Here is an 18208-nt window from a genome sequence, read left to right on the forward strand (position 1 = left end):
GACTGAGGCCTGGGAATGGCAGAGTAGTTATCGCTAACAGATACACAGTGTCTATGGCATGAGGGGATGCGTGGGCCCTGGGGCCTCAGAGAGGGGGTGGGGTGAGAATGGGGTGTGTTATTTCTAACTTTATTTCCACAGTTGGAAATTACACAACAGACTGGAAATTATGCAATGATTAATGTACAAGTGACATCACATGGGATCCGATGCAATTATTGACACCAGGAAATTAGGGTGTTGCGCAAATAAAACAATCGTGCAGGAAAGCTGAATACAAAACAAGGAAAAAAAACTTAAACCTGTAAAAAATTAAATAATAAAAATTTTGACTTATGTTAAGTACAGCGTGTGGGTTAAAAAATAGCATATTTTCTCATAGTTTGCTTACAGAAGTAAAGGAGGTCAGTTGTTTCCACCATAGTCCGGTTTGTTGACATTAATCATTCCAAGGTTTCACTTACTTGATAATGCTTCACCTAGGGCAATTGATCTCTATCCCATTGTTAATCTAATAGTTTTTATCCTTCTCCCAGCAGGGCAAATTCTGTGTTTTTGTCTCCAGTGCAGCCTTTCTACCTGTCTGTCACTTTTTTCCCCTGAGGTGACAGAAATAATCTTTTTATTTATGCCTGTGCAGTAGAAAAGCTCAGAAATCTGATTTTTTATATTAACACAGGTCAGATCACATCTCTGCTGTTGCAATATATAATTTAATACTAGCCTTAGAGCTTAGGTTATGCAAGATAAAGAAACAGGAGGAGTGTGTTTGTGAAGTTGCTAAATGTGCCAGAAGCTCGGTGTCTGTCATAATGATGTATGAACGCTCTGCATTTTTAAGTTTACACAAACACTCACACGCACACACATTACATAGGTCCTGTTCATAGGTTCTGGCATTAACATATGTCTCGGGTGACCACTTGTGGTCAGAGCTCACCTCCCCACTCTATATGCAAATAAACACGTACATCAATTCCGCCTCCCAAGACCAAATGCGTTGTTTTCAACCAGTGGGAGGCAGTGATGTACTTGCCGTGCCTAGTCTGCTGGAAATTAAAAGAACAAGAAGAAATCTAAATAATACAGACTGTCTCTATTCTGTGGTGTGTTCCAGGCAAATATTGTATCTCTATGGGCTTTTAAAAATTTTCAGACGTAGTAAATCAAGACAGCTTAATGCGATATGAGAACCAACTGAATAAGTACGAACTAGTATGTACATCCGCTTACTCAGAGACCATCACTTGAGTCTGCGGTCCTTCAGTGGGGCCCAGGACACATTTGCATACACACTGCAAAAAGAATGCAGCCATATGTGACCCAGAGCACCTCCAAATATAGTCTGAGTGATCGGATCTCAATGCGGCTTGGATACATTCACACATGTTCTTGGAGCTGTCCACTTGTGATCAGATCACCCAAAACACATGGTAATAACAGGTATGAACAGGGACATAGACTTGCATTCATTACCTGGAGGCTTAACCTAACCCTAACCTTAAACCACTACCTGCCTAACCCTATCCCAAACCTTAACCTAACCCTAACCTTAACCACTGACCCGGAAATCAGGTTTTTCCAATTGGGGACATGGCTTTTGTCCCCAATTGGACAAGCCATCCACAATTCACTGGTCATTAGTTTGAAATTTGCAAAAAGTAGACTATGACAGACACACGCCCACATAGACAGTGTATTGAAACTAGATTCAGAGTCCAGTGCTTTATACTGTCTAATCAATACTTTCACAAACCTCTGCTTAAATCATTGACCCGGGTTAATACCACTGCTAGACTGACAATTATTGCTATAGTCTTGTTTGGTATCATTTACATGAGAAAAATGTACACAAAGATGTAAAGTCAAAATGTGTATACCTGAGGCAATGTGCATACTTCAGACCAGGCGGACACAATGTTTTCTAGAATGAAGCGAGTATGACGCGGTAAAGTAAAAATAATAATGAAAAATAAAATGAAGTATGCAATCTAATATACAGCATTATTTTATGATGCTGTATGATGTTTTGCAGTCTACACTACCATCTTCGATATGCCAACCAAAGGTGTTTTTATAAATGTTATTTTCATTCTTTGCTTTGTATGTACAGTATATGCAAATAATTAAGGGCATGTAAATGTCCATTTATGGACAACTGTGGAAGTGGAAATCAGGCTTATACCTGTGCACATCATCATTAATCAGTTATGAACAGCGCAACAAGTTTTGCTTCTTTTATAACAGGAAGTATTGTAGACATTTACTAGTCCTTTAAATAAGCCTGGAAGGTTCACACACATTCATTAATATTTACTATCCATTTTTGGTCCAACTGTAGCTTCTCAACGGGATATACTCATGACCCACAATTACTTAACATTCTGAATACTTAGCATGTGCACCAGCCAGAGGCGTCTATCCACAACCAGAAAGATTAGTGATACTGTCATATATTAGGGAAGGCGCCTGACCAAAGTCAGTGTAGCTCTATGTAAACATGCAGCGTTTAACCCTCGCTAAAAGCCTTCATCAACATCACCAACGCTTGAGTCTCAATATTATTACAGGACTCAATTAACCCACCTTTATATGAAGCTGAATAAAATATGGCCATAATCTCCCCCCGGTCTCAGGCAAATATATCGCTACACGGTGCTGCTGTTTAGAGTTCAGAGGTGTGTGACCACAGTCGATTAGAGTCTGCAGGAGTGGACGGTTTGCTGCTGACTCAGTCTGTCATCGCCTCCTCAGACCCATAGTCGCACTGTCACGGCCCTGAGGCAACGCAGACCAGTACTGATATATATGTGTGATTGTGTGTGTGTGTGTGTGTGTGTGTGTGCGAGAAAGAGAGAGAGAGAGAAAACAGGATTGCATCAGAGTTAGAGGCAGGACAAGTATGCCGAGTGAAGTGATTCACTTGTCTGCAAAGGAGCCTCTTTTAAGCTTCAAAGTTACATTAAGGATTAGGTTCTTGTCAGAGTATGAGGAAAAGTTTTGTTTTTTTGTTTTTTTTAAGAAAATGGAAGCTAATTTTGTTCCTCTTTTCTCTTCATACTGAGAAAATTGATCACATAAAATTTGTAGCTCCACTTATAACCTAATCAAAGTTTTTAACTCTACTGCTCTTAGCAACTGATGTTAGGATCTTTCCTTTAGATGAATCTTCTTAAAACACAATAACTGATGTATTATTTGGACATTTGCAATAGCTGCAAAAAAAAAAAAAAAGTGTTTTTTTAGTGTGTGTAGTAGCGGCCTCTATACAGAAAATCAAATTTCATAAACAGGAAATCAACAGCAACACATGGCCACTGAAAATGCAGTGTCTTCTAAAAAGAAGTTTAAAAAAATATTCTGTCCTACTATGGTGAAGCTTCTTATGTCCTGTTTGCATTGTTCACTCACAGCAACATATAAATCAAAAAAGGAACAAATGTAATCAAGTTAAGGAATGAATGTAGTCAGTTAAAGAGTGAAAGTGCACGGATGTGCGTGTGTGTGACGGCGTGCAGTAATGTATGCGATTGGCCCTGGGGCAGTACCCAGCACCAGCTGTTCGTAATAAGCTGTGTCTGTTCATGAATGCTCCCCGTGAGCCGTGGAACTACAGGGCACCGAGGCCCATCCACAGCAGTGGCCTGGGCCTATACTTAGCAAACGCCCCTGCTGCTCCCATATTATAGGCACATTACTCTGCCCCTTTTTCTCTCACATGCTAGCTCTTTCTCTACCCCCTCATGGACTCCAATCAACCTAATAGATCTACAATGAGCCTGCCAGGCACTGTAATGATGTTTGGCCTTGGGCTTGACAAGGAGGAAATATGGATGGGAAGATTTTTGTGTTGCCTAAAATGGGGATTAGGTGCAAGGTTAGGTCAAGATGGAAGGATAAATTGTAGATGATTGGTTTTTTTAGGGTTTTTTTTGTTTTTTTTTTTTTTACTGTTGATAGTCTTGTGATCCCCACGATTCTGCAACTGTGTCTCACAAGACTGCGCACAGAAAAACGCTTGCACACTGTGAAAGCGTTTTTTTCCCTGACTTTTTTCCTCCTCTTTCTTTGTATTCACACTCCTAAACTCACTCTCACTTTCCCAGGGGATGCAGGGATTCCACACAGTGCAAACAATGTCAGACCCTATGGCATGTTAAAATCTCCAGATATCCTCCGGAACATCACCTCTGTCTTAACATCAAATTCTTTCAAGAGCTGTGACTCAAATTATAGCTAATTAACAGATACTTTGACAGGAACTAAGTCACCTCTGTGCTGTGATCTCTAAATATGATGGAAAGATTAAGTCATATTTTTTGAGTGAAAGATATCAAATCTGAGTGTTGGTGGTCTGTGCAACTTCTCTTTGATTTGAGGATTAGAGCTATGGACTGTTCATCACTGTCCTAAAAATTAATCTGAGGCTAATGGAAGTTGACGCCGTTAATCTTCACATGCTGCCACCAATGTAGATCTAGCGGTGCTCCCCATCTCGTATTCCTAGTGTGTAGTCTCACACTGCTTGGCTGAATATGCTAAGCCCCACAAACACACACTATTGACACACTATTGTTTATAACAATCCAACGCAGTTCCTCAGCAGTCAAGATATTACAGTTTAATGTATTTGTTTGAGACAAGACAAGGGTGAAATATAACATCCGCAGGTTTGAGTGATTTCCATGTCAGGGATTTCAGCCCCCCCCCCAAAAAAAAAAAAGACAATGTCAGTAGAGCAGTCACAGAGTCATTGTCAGCAACATAAACATTTACCAGTCATGACTTATTGTCATTAGTGTTAATGGTGTCATTTCTAGGAGAAAGGTTTAAACATGCAATTTTTTTTACCACCTAGTATTAACATCTGCCCTGTCTCCTGATAACGACTGTATTTAGGCCTGAATACATGTCAACGAACTAAAGACCTCGAGCCAAAGAAATGGTTACAATAACAACAAAGTCGGCGATCCACATGCTGTATAGCAACGACAGAAACATACTAAATAAATGTTAAAGGAGGGAGCTGGATCCAAAAAAAACCAAAAAAAAAACAACAAAAAAAACAGCCTGCCAGGATATTTGTGGGTAAAATAAGCAAGACAAGATGTCCACTGACAATTTTAAAGAACGTGTATGCTACAGGATGAACAATTTGATAAGGGAAAAAGACATTTTACCATCAGTTATAAATGTAATCCAAATAAATCAGATCAGGATCCAGTGCCATGGCATGACTTTTCCACTAGGTAGGGCTGGCTCTAGGTAGGTAGCTCTGTGTATTTTGGCTGTGAGTATGTAACGTACAATTTGCAGAGAGCCAGCTGCTGGTGGCTAGCGGTTTCTAAATGTTTAAAAAAGTGGCCACTTAGCCACTGCTTTCGCTTTACAGTTATATGGAGGCAGCATTAATAATAACAGTAATAATAATACCTTTTATTTTTGTTTTTTGTAATAATGCTACCTTGTTAAATAACATTTAATTCGTTGAATGTAGACTACAAAGACATGCTGCAGTGCATCGCCCTGTGTGTAAACGTAGTGGAGCGGGGAAAAGTACCAGGCGTGAGACGTGGGGCACATGGACCTGTGAGAAGCCCAACAGAGCTGGAACACGACGCAGTGGCTAACTGTGGACATTACAATAAGCAGCAAAACCAAAAAGTTTAGTTATAAACTTGACAGCAAAGAGGAAAGATTGATCAATCAGACACGCCCACCTGCCTTTGCAGTGTTGCCAGGTTGATTAAAAAATGTCATTATTAGTCCGAAAAAGAAAATAATTATTGAAAAAAAATAAGAAAATGTCTGCACTATGACAAACCAGGCCGAAATTTTGTCAACCCACCCAAACTCCTTTTTACCCACATAGTCCATCCTAAAGCCGCTCAACTGAGCGGAAAAATCGCCCCGTCTTGTAACATTTCTTGGGCTTTAAATTTTTCCTAGGGTCTTAAATTATTATTACTTCCCCGTGCATGTCTATCATTTTCCAATTTATAAATGTATGTATCCATGCATCCTACCTCATGCGCTGGTCCAAGTTCCTGCTATTTAAGCCACCACTGTGTTAAGACACAGTGGAGCATAAAATGGCATAAATGGTGCCCCATAAGGAGCAAGTGAGTGGCCGTTTAATTGTAGTGAGTTAAACTGGTTCCCTGTGGTAGGGGATGAGAGTCGGACGCATTGAGTAGTAATTATCTCAGGTAGCTATCTCATTACCACCCTCCTCTAGTATGTAAATGTGGCCAAAAGGCTCGAGTGTTATATGGTGGATCGGCCATTTTGATGTGCTCTTCTGAGGCTGTGCTGTTTATCACCATACTGAGGAAACAACTTAAGTACTGGCTGCGTTTCCAGGGATAATAAAGTGCTTTTATTGTCTTTGTGTCTACGTTTGTTGCTGATGTATAAGTTAAGTAGCAAGGTCGCTGCCATCAAACAGAACTTTGCCTCAATATGCAGCATTTAAGTGATCAAGGTGATGAAAGGAATTCATAGATGAGGAAAGTTATGAACTGTTTTGATGTTTGCAGTGGGGTTGTTCTTTCATAGCTGTATTAGCTCAGAATGAAGAAACCAACATTATAAATTTCCCAGTTGTGAATAAATACATAATGCTAGACGCTGGGACTTGTATAAAAAATTACAACTGAATTAAAATAAGAGCTCCAGGCACTGACAGATTTTAAGGTGGTTTGTCTGACAAGTGAACATTTTAGACAGGGAGCGTGGAGGAAAACAATATGTTCTACAAAGTGTCACCCTCCACCCAACACAGAGCCAGAATCCCTTATTTTCTCATCCAAATTGTAGATGTGTGGTTCACTGAGCATTCTTGGTTCCATGTGTAGTGAGCAGGCCAATCCCATTGCAGTATCGGCCTGAAGAGGCTTCTGCTGGCTCTGACTTGCCTGGGGTTGGCATTCAACGGGGGCGAGAGAGAAAAAAAAAAGGGAAAGAGAGATGCTAATCATCTGAGCTGAGAAGTACAAGGCTTGAGAAAGACAGAGACGGAGAGATGTACAGAGAAGAGATGTCTCTGCCTCTGCCAATGCCATTTTTTGGAGTGAGAATGAAATTCAGCAACAGGATAAGGATCTCTGCTTGTAGTCCGCCTGCCTGCCTCTACATCTAAGGGACAACAATTACCTCTGCCACTACCTGCCTCATAAGCTTGGCAGTGAAAAGATATACTTGACTATCTAGAAAAACAGCAATATTAACTCCAAGCAATGATGTATTTTGCAACACCGACTGTCAAACTGGTGTGGAGCTGGATGTGACATTCTCTCCCATGTGGGTTTGGACAGCATTTTTTTGAATTTTGGGGGAAAGACGTGAGTGCGTTCAGGAGTCTGCACTGCTCCAGTAAGATCTGGAATATTTTCACACAGCTGATCCACTTTTAAAGAAACCGCATTATGTTTAGACCAATAAAACTGATTGGACGATGGTGCTGCTGTCACAGGCTGTACTGACTGCCCTACTGCAAACTATGGTACGACTTTTGCACAGTCAATAAATAATAATCTAATAAGATTGTTCACAATTGTATTTAAACAAAACAAAACAAAAAAAAGACACTATGTTATAACACCCACAACTAATAAAGGCTACTGTTCATGACTACTGCCCTTGCTGGTCCTTAGGGACAACAAAAGTGAACTCCTACTGCAGTGCTACTGTTCTGCTCAATAATCAATATATCTGTCTATACAGAAAAAAACAAAGTATGAGCTGCAGAGAAACTATTCCCTGCAGTGGGACCTCAAAGGTCTGTAAAATGTACATGCACATAAACACATGTACCAGATCCATGATGAATTTGCAGACTGACACAGAAACAGCTTGTATCTCAAAAGCAAAACTGAATTATCTCCATCTTCTCTGCCTGGTGGTGTTAATGAAGATGAAACTTAATTTTCAACGGCCTCCCAGATCAAATTGTAATTAGTTTTTTTTAGTCCTTCCCCTCTCTGGATCTTGATTCTTGCAAGGTAGTAAGAAACGGGTGTGGTATTTGAGTATTTGTCCCTATTCCCCACTGGATCCCGGGGTTGAACACGTCCCTAACCAAACCTCCAGCCCACCCGGTGTCCAAGCTGGCACAAAGAGACAAAATGCCAAATTAGTATTCAGACGACATCAGATCTCAGGGCCAAACACTCACTGGACAAAGCCTGACAAGGAGACACATAAAAAAAACCTGTGAGGATCAGGAGACATGCTCGAATCATCACAGCACAGAGCTCACAAGAGAAAATCTACACCATGGGATTAGCTAAACACCTTTTTATCATCCCTGTGTGAGAATGACTGCACATTTTTCTCATTACATGCTACACATTCTACTGTGCTGTATATTACTACTGCACGTTCATATTGCATAGTGGGTACTCCACAGATACAAAGCTAATTATTAGGAGGCGAGCGATAAGACTGACATCACTAAAGCAGCAGTTGGCTGGTGCAAAGTGTTGTGAGCTAGATTTTTAAAGTCTACCCATCTCATTTTCTTATTGTTTATGTGAGGTGTTGATATGTCCCATTAATCTGTCCATCTCTGCTCTCATCCCCCTATCCCAATAATATCCCTTGCTCATAACTTCCACACCTACTGATTCCAAATGATATGCTGATAGAAAGCTAGCATACTGTGACATGTCAGCATATTTACAGATAAAGCCTCTGTCTGTGTTTTAACGACTGCCTTAATGGGCCAGAGCACTTTAGGCCTTGTGCACAGCAACCTAGAGGATGAAATAGAACTTGCCCATAACGTTGCATTTCCTGCTACTAAATTAAATGAATGGCAAAGTCATTTTGAAATTTTGTGCAATGTGGGAGAACTAGCCAAAAGAAAATGAGCCATTAATAGTAGTGAGGATATGCACTGTACATCTGAATTGCTACCACAAGTCCCATTCAGAAATAAGAAGCACTCAACCAAAGCCACACCAATTGAAAGTTTGATAGGTGTAAGATTAAAATCCACTTGAGGCAGATACACATGGCACTACAAGTCTTTTACCGAAATCCATACTTCCAAGTCTGAGTCACTGCATCTGAGCCACTACATGAGTCACGTTCACAGACTTCATGAACTTGAAAATGACAGAGGAACAACTAATTGAACCCTGGATCCTGATAAAGCAGGCAGTGCACGATAACAACGTAGTACAATACAATGTCATTCAAACAGTATTCTCCCTGTGCTCTCAAACTGGTTAGTTCATTCGCGGAAACCTTTAAAATTTGCATTTACATTGGAAAGCAATGCAGTTTATGAGACTTGCAAAGTAGGGTCTAAGGGTTTTGTCTTTTCACAGTAAACAGTTCGAAATCCCCTCTTCAATATACAGTACAAACAAATGAAAGGTAATATAGTAGGCAATATCAAATAGCTACGATGCATAAAGAATAGAAAAAGAACGGCGGAAAAGGCAGTGAGAGAAATAATGAGTTCAGAAATGATTTCTATTGAACAGTTATTAGTTTTTCAAAAGAAAGTTTCATTGTTCATTTAGCAGACCGACTGAAGTAAAAAGAGATAATTGGAGGTTTTTTTGTTTGTGTGCATGTAAATGTTCACACACACCTAACTGCACTGTATAATAAAGATGGGATGGTACCAGTTTGGTAACAGGGTGAGTGTGTTTAAAAGGACGTGCAGAGGTGGCAGAAAGTATAGAACGAGGTCGACTTACCGGCTAGAGATGAGTCACCTGTAGGGCAAAAAGAGAGAAAGATAAGATGGATCAGATGAAAGAGCTCACTTGAATACACCTGCTCACGAAGAGATAGTCAAGACGGAATAATAGAGAGAGAAAAAGAAAAGTCAGACTGAAAATACCATTAGATGTCTAAACAAATGCTATTCCAAACATTAGCCTCAACACTGAGTTGCTGCTTGAAATAGTGGAGAAAAACAACTACCAGGGAAGTTCAGAAGGCAGCATTCATATTTTCCTTATAAAACAAGTCTTAAAAGGTCAAAAGAGGGCGTCTCAGAACAGCTAACTTCTTGACATTAACTTTCCATTTCTCTCTATACTGCAAATAACTCCTCCTAGGACTCAAACTCATTACAAAAGACTGTGTTTTGGGGTTCTTTACAAACTATTTTCCCTAACTGCTTTTACCATGTATTTGGGACTCTTAAAACACCAGATTATATAATTATTTTCTATCTTTTTTTTTTTTTTGTAACTAAATAAAATAAACCTAGCCAAGAGGAATAATGGTAAAAAAAAACAAAAAAAACAAATTAAGGAAGACCAACTATAAAAACCCAGAATTCAACAATTCGGTAGCATTAATATGTAAACAGTAACTTCTGTTAAATAGTTATTGGGTGCAGCATCAGAGAGTAGGGCTTCATACTGCTACTTGTCAACTCCTGAGAGAATGACATGGCACATCAACCTAGGATGCTTCAGGTAGACTTAGTAGTTAGTGTCACAGTCACAAAGCGAGTGACAGAGCATTAGAGCAAGAGGAGGAAAGATAGCTGGGGGTGGTAGCGGTGGAGGTTGGCAGGTGTTATAAAAAATATTTAAAGGACCACGGAATACATCAACCCGCACCTTATAAAAGGGGAGCAAAGCCTGGCTCAAACTCCTTTTAGATTCCTTTCAATGTCCAATAGATGTTTCAAATAAATAAAGAAATGAACGGATGGATGAATGAATGAATAAATAAATACATAAATAAATAAATAAATATGCGTGTTTGCTAAAACATATTTATTATTTATACATTTATATTAATTTTCATCTGAAATATTGATCCATGCTGGCCAGTCAAATTCTTAATTAAAGATTGGAGCTGCTACATCAGTTGGCAGGTATTAAAGCAAGTATAAAGTGTTAAGATCAATTTGGGTTGGGGGGCACATCCAATTAACTAGTGAAAAGCAAAACCTTTTCCCAGGGAAGCATGCACACGGTACAATTTCTGCACCATCTGCAAATTTCGGAGATGCAAAAACAGTTGTCTTGGGCCTATGCGCCTTCTTGTTGGTGACCTGTTGAACATTACAGTAGTTGCACAATTTTCCAGGACATATGTGAAAAAATGTAACCAGCACTACTGTATTTTTTAGTGTTTTCTCTGTCCTGAAGTGGCAGCTGATATTGTTTGTGATGCGTGATAAGAGGGTGGTTGAAGATAACAGATGCCAAGTATTTTCTCCTTTTGGTTTATGACCTTTTAGAGATAAGGTATTTAAGAGATATGACACTATCTTGCATGACCTTGGGTTAATGAACAACTCCAATGCAGTGCATTTTATTGACACTATTACATCATGTATAGAGCTATATTCAATGCACTGAATGGAAAACTTACAAGATTTGTTTGATTGCATAAGAAAAAAAGAGAACCTTTAACTAAATGTAAAGGTTTTTTATATTTTTAATGGCTCTGTGTGTTTGACAATTTTACTTAAAGACATGCAAAGATTAAGTTCATGAGCACACTCCAATGAACACTGTCAGGGTAGGGTGATTTACAACCATAACCCAATGAGCTGCTGATTATAGTTCCCTTATATTACTGCCAGCCTGAACAAACTGGCCCTGGATAGACTGCTATCCATATTGGCGAGATGGCTGCCACTCCATGTCCAAGGTGAAAAGAAGCCTCTTCAGTCCCAACACATGGAGCAGAGCAGGAATCCCAGCCAGAGCAGATGGAGCATGAGCGCTTGGCCTTGCAGTGCCGGCCTTGGTCTTGATCTCCAGTCCAGGCACAAGAGCTGAGACAGAGCTTAAATGTCCACAGTGGTGGACAAATGTAATAGTAGAAAAGGTGCCAGAGGAATGAACACAATCAATAGGCTTCAGTCTCCCAGGCCTTGTACTTCAATATCCTGGATTTTGAAAAGGATATTTCCAACTCCCGAATGGCATCAGCTGCCCTGCTTGCTCTGATATTGACAAAACATGCTCTGAGACATGGGGGTAGCCAGTGACAGGGACAAATAGGAAGTGAGGGAGTGTGTGTGAGAGACAAGGAGGCAAAGATAGTGGAACACAGCATGTGAAGAGATAGTTGGTCAAACATAACTCATCTATCATGCCTTTCCACTTCTCTCAGGCCACAGCAAGGAAACCAGAAGAGAAATAAAGACGTAAACAGAGTGGCATACCTGCTCCCATGTAATATGTCATGGCAGCTGTGTACAAATATAAAGTTATGGCAGCCCCGCCATCTTTACAATGTGGGACACAGAGCTGGGGGGACCATGTTTTATTGATGATATATCATCCTGGAGAGCTGATAGGACCCAGGGGCAGAACTATAAAGTCTCTAGTGACCCCTGTAGTATAGTAAATAACCCCAGCTGGATGCCAGCAACAGTTTGGTGCTCAGTATTTCATGAGGGAAACACATTGAGGCCAAGGCTGCAGTTACAGTACCGGCAAGTTCTGAAACTGTATTGGCCTTTGTAAGCCCAGCCACATTTTCCACACACTTTTTGCACTGTGTGATACCCTTCATTACACCAAACAATGCCAGTAACATTTTGGGACCAAAGTGCCATCACTGGGAAAGTAAGCTGGAAAATGACCCCTGAGCCCCATGTCCTCCCCACCCTTTTTTTTTTTTTTTTTGGCAATTCTATCTCAGAGCCAAGAAGCAGTGACCCCTGTCTGCTGTCGATTTACTTTCCATCTCTTACTACACTCTCCACACCTCTCTCAGCAACGCTTAGCTGTCAACCCTTCTTGCCCATAAATGCGGACAGAGAGAGGAGTGTGGAGAGGACACGACACACATGAATGAGTGAGACACCGACACCAACACACACACACACGCAAAAGGCAAAGAACAATACAAGGCAATGTAAAGGGTAAAACTGTGTTAGTCCACATTTCAGGTTACCAGGAAAAAATAAATGTATGGACATATCGGCTATATGGACATGTTCAAAAAAGCATTCAGACAACCATTTTTTATTTATATTATTATTTTATTTATATTAGGGGGCAAAATATATTATATTAGAGGGCAAAACTAATATTAAAAACCAGTTTGCTGTTATGTAACTTACCTAGTCAGCTTATTGTTAGTTACCTACATGTTTTCGTCTTCTTTTAGTTATCCAGAGGTGTAAGTATTAAAAACACACAGTTCACCTTTCTTTTCTGTAGCTTAGCCTACCTACAACAGTTAACTTACTTTTAGATACCTTTCAAGTTTCAATTTTTGCCAGCAGCTAACGTTGGCTCAGTAGTTATTTTTTCACATTGTTATAAAGTCCGCAGGTTCCACCCAAATGTGTTTTGTGTCTGTTTTAATTAGCTAAAAATCTTTTCATTATTATTAGCTTATTAGTTAGTTACTTATTAGTTTACCTTTAGTTAGTTTAAACTGGTGCTAGCAGCCTTCGTTAACTTGCTAGTCAGTATGCTGACATGACAAGTACTGTTTTAATTCAGTGTTTGCTCTGCAGATTCTAGACAAGAAACATTGCGGTTAAGTTAGATAATCTCATCAAAGGCTAGAAAGAAATCAGAAAAGTCCTTTCTTATTTTTCATATCAGGAAAGGCACGGATGTAACAAACAGGGTTAACAGTGGTTCTGTTCCATTTAACTGTCCCAGTAAGCCATGTCCTGAGTAAGCATAGCCAACAGACCTTTATCACAGCAGACGTTTTGGCATACCATAGCAGGAAAAGCATGAGTGTAATTGATAAATTAAAAATTAATTTAAAAAGTGCTACATTCTATTTAAGTGAGCTAGTTCCAGGGCCCTGGTATTGTGCATGCTAGCATGGTTAACAAAACATGGTTCTTTCCACCTGTGCTGCTCCTGCTTTGACAACTTAAAATGTCTGGTGTGGAAAAGGTCTATACCAGGGCTCTGAACTAGTGCAGCTAAAATGAATCCAACCATCATTAATGGCACTAGCTGCACCTCTCACAATGAGAAAGGTCTTCTGATAAACAAACACATTACAGTCACTCATGAAGATACAGATTCACTCATCAGGACAACTGAGAGTCAATCTTACTGTTGATACGGCTGGTTTTATTTTTAAAAACTGATTTGAAAAAATGGAAGATAAAAAACTGAATGAGTATCTTTCTGAGTGTAAACCAATACTGAAGCTCTACGAAATAGGTGAATGAATGAGAAACCATTGCCATTTCTATTTTGTACCCTCTCTTTGCGTTACAAACAGCTCGCACCCAAAAATAAAGAAAATAATTTATTCTTTTGGAGCTGTTAGTTCTAAAAAGCGCGTATGAGATTTAAAGACAGAGGGTGGGTGTGACGCAACATCAAGAACAACATATTAGGAATAAATGAATTTAGTCAAAAGCTCTCACTCATCATGACTCTTACTTGAACTGTTAACTGTTAACATTTCATTTCACCACCCAGTGACTGTCTACTGACAACAAACAACAGCTGAAACTTCTCCTGTTGAGGTCTGCAATGTGACTATAACTATAGAAGTTTGACAATACTGTCTCAGTGGTGTCTATCAGAAAATATTTCTACAAGAGTCTAGGCAAAGTATGGAAATAGAAAAGATGATTGTGTATTTACTGAATTCCCAAGAGAGTTTGGGGAATATCTATATTCTCACACAGAGGTGACAACCCAACTGCTCGAATGACTTTGGGTTTATTTTCCAGTGCAAACAATGGACAACTGCTGGCATTCTGCCTTGATCAAGATCTTATTACTGGTGGATTTCACATAATGTGCTAAATGGATAGAAGACGTAGGCTACTCACACAACTTTGCTCTGTTGAGTTGTAAAAAGAATAAAATACCCTGAGAGCCCAAGGTGGAGATTCACCACAGAAAATGACCACCTGTGCATGGTATTATTTACATGGCTCCCAGGTAACCTGCAAAGACTTTTATGGGAAAAAAATAATAAAATGCTGTTCTAGTGAAGAATGGTAATCATGCACTCACCGAACACTTCGTTAGGAACACCATATTAATACTGGTTAGGGCCTACTTTTGCTCTCAGAATAGCCACAGTTCTTCATGCATGGATTACAAAAGATGTTGGAAACTTTCCTTTGAGATTCCGGTCCATGTTTACCTGTTTGTATCACATCATTTCTGCAGATTTGTCAGCTGCACATTCATCCTGCCAATCTCCTGTTCTGCGAAATCCCAAAGGTGTTCCTTTAGACTCAGATCTGGTGACTGGGGAGGCCACCGAAGGAAACGGAACTAATTTTCAAGTTCATGAAAACAGCTTTGTTTTGTGACATAGTGCATTATCTTGCTGGAAGTAGCCATTACAAGATGGTAAACTTTGGCCCTAAAGGGCATGCACATGGAAAGCAAAAATACTGTGATAGGCTCTGTCATTCAAATGATGACTGATTGGTATTAAGGTGTCCAAAGTGTACCAACAAAACATTCCCAATACCATTCCACCACCAGCCTGGATTTTTGACACAAGGCTACTGTGGTCCATGGATTCATGCTGTTGATGTCAAATTTCGACCAGGCTATGTTTTTCCAGTCTTCAACTGTTCTATTCTGACAGTAGTGGAACCCAACGTGGTCGTTTGCTGTTGTAGCCCATCTGCCTCAAGGTTGGACGTGTTGTTCATTCTGAGATTCTTTTCTGCTCATTACAGATGTTAAGAGTGGTTATCTGAGTTACCATAGGCTGTCTGTCAGCTCCAACCAGTCTGGCCATTCTCTCAGCTCTCTCATCAACAAGACGTTTCCAACTGCAGAACTGCCGCTCACTGGATTTTTTTTGTTTTTTTCACCATTCTGATTAAACTCTAGAGACTGCAGTTTCAGAAATACTCAAACCAGCCCATTTGGCACAAATATTCAAGCCACCGTCAAAGTCTCTGAGATCACATTTGTCCCCATTCTGACGTGTGATGTGAACTAAAGATCTTGACCTGTATCTGCATGATTTTATGCACTGCATTTCCGCTACATGATTGGTTGATTGAATACATATATGGAATTAACCCAAGTATAGAGCTGCTCTGTCCTGCACTGGCAGTAAAGGGGATATTGTTGATCTAATTAACTCCATTAGCAAACAACAAAACAAAGTGAGAACAAAGATTCAAACTGATTTTCTAACAACAGCATATAATATACGTTTTACAGTGCTAAAATGCCCTGCCGGATCCCTGATTTCTCATTGTGGCAAGTTGGGAAGAACAGAAAGATAATGGCTTTTGGAGTGTATTATTAATGTGTTTATGTGTTTTACTATAGCCTGGGTCACGTCAACAGTACAACAGACAATTTGTGTAAGTGTCCATTGATTTGAAATAATGAAATTATTCATTACAAAACCAAAGAGCAGAGGTGATTTGCTGTTCCCTGCATTTTTCACTCTACGTTGTCCATTATCTGCTGTCAGATATCTGGCTGAACTATATGACACCCCCAGTTGTTACTAGATAAAACATCATAGGGATTACTAATAAGCTACAGTCACTTAGGCCTTGTGAAGTTCCATATGAGGTACAATGTTCATCCAGCCAAGTGCTAAGAACATCATGTGCCTAAACTACAGCATTTGAAGAGGGAGTTTTTATTGGTAACAGGGCAAAGAGATCAGGATGTGACATTCATTGCACCTGTTAAATTTTTCCTGAAGATGTCAGTGAGGAGTAATCATCCTCTGCCAGGCCGTTAAATAGCATTCTCTGCTTAAACCTAACTTTCAAAACTTTTTGTACGCTTGTGTGTGAGAATTAGTGAATGAGTGCAGGACATGGCAGAATCTATATTTCTTTCAATGTTTGGAGGCAAACATTTAAGGTAACACAGGTAACACAGCTTAAACTGTTCAACATTTTTATTTTATTTGTATCAAAGTGTCTGTTGAGAGGTCCAACAGGTGTCATTTACCATAACATGGAGTGAAGCCTCCTTTTAGCACATGATTTTCATTTTAGAACATGAACATTAGTTCTATGCCTTTCAGTATGGAAATACACATGGCAGTGCTACTTCAAAATAACACATGATTCTCACAAAGGTGAAAATTCCTGCTGAAGCAATGGGTTTTAATAAAGCTCTTCAGCAGTGTTATACTGTATAGGTACAAACTGGTGTGTAGTAAAATGTTACCCAAACACCATGCAAAACAATGAAGTGAGAAAATAATTCAAAACTTATGCTACACTGACTTTCAAGGCAGTGCATATGAACAGGGAATAACACCTTCCTCGACTGAGTGCAAAGATAAATGAAGATAAATTCCTACACATTATTTCCCATTCTGCCTCTTTATCTCTGCTTTGCAGTTTCTCTTCAACAGTCTCTTGCTACTGCTTTTAGCGTCCTCTCTCCTTTTGTCAAGTTATTTTTTAAGTGAAGAGATACCGATGTGTGCAGTGAGAGTCTGCAGCCCACACTGCAGTCTACACTTTTCTGACAGGAGCACAACAATTTTCAGAATTAAAGCCAAGTAAAGGTAAGGCACTACCATAGAAGTGTAATTACTGTAAAATGATTCATGTCCTTTATATGGGGGTCATCTCAGGGAAAGGTTGCCTTCATTGAAAAAAGCCATTAGAAAAAAACTCGAATTCACCACATGGAGGGTCTGTCTTTTTAAAGGTTAGGTCAGTAGGAGACCATTCAACTTACTCAATATGCACAACTCACAAATTTAGCACATTTTGACTGCTTTGGTAATAAAGTGGAATTCAAACTATCTAAACCAAACATATTGACAGACTGAATAAAACAAATTACAATAATGACAATAATAACAACCAATAACAAGTCCTAATTTCTGTGGTTTCAGACCTTGTGTTGACCATCAAATCTGCTGCTGAGTTAACTGGCCCCAGCAACCAGGGAACGTGGGTCACCAGAAAGGGTACTTTGGACCAAGGGCCCCTCCCCAAATACCACAACCAGTGTCAAACCAGCCTACCAGGGATGCAGCTGTAGAAAAGAGACAGGGAAAAACCACTGGTCATGGTCAGGTCCCTTTGTTCTGTTGGCAAGATTACGCCACTAAAAAATGAGCTCACTCATGAAGCTGCAGATTCAGTCCCAAGACTTGAAAGCACCTCTGGACACACCACGCATAAAAATGGGCAAGTGGGACTACTTGCACCATATGCACCATCAAGCCCATGATGTTATTGTAATGTGCCCACTTGAACTGGGATGCAAACTGAAATAACAAGGGGCAAGCACTAAATTCCTGTGTCCTTTCTGGG

At 39.8% G+C, this 18208-nt stretch overlaps 1 protein-coding gene across 1 annotated transcript in view; it reads right to left on the bottom strand.

Annotated features, from left to right (window-relative positions):
* Positions 1–18208, bottom strand: part of nrxn2b (neurexin 2b) — a 556614-nt gene that overhangs the window by 422045 nt on the left and 116361 nt on the right. Inside the window, exon 4 of the mRNA XM_040140983.1 lies at positions 9714–9731. Coding sequence (XP_039996917.1) covers positions 9714–9731 — 18 coding nt within the window. The remainder of the gene's footprint in view (positions 1–9713; positions 9732–18208) is intronic.

Source organism: Xiphias gladius, chromosome 12 (assembly GCF_016859285.1).
Source record: "Xiphias gladius isolate SHS-SW01 ecotype Sanya breed wild chromosome 12, ASM1685928v1, whole genome shotgun sequence".
Taxonomy (NCBI): domain Eukaryota; kingdom Metazoa; phylum Chordata; class Actinopteri; order Istiophoriformes; family Xiphiidae; genus Xiphias; species Xiphias gladius.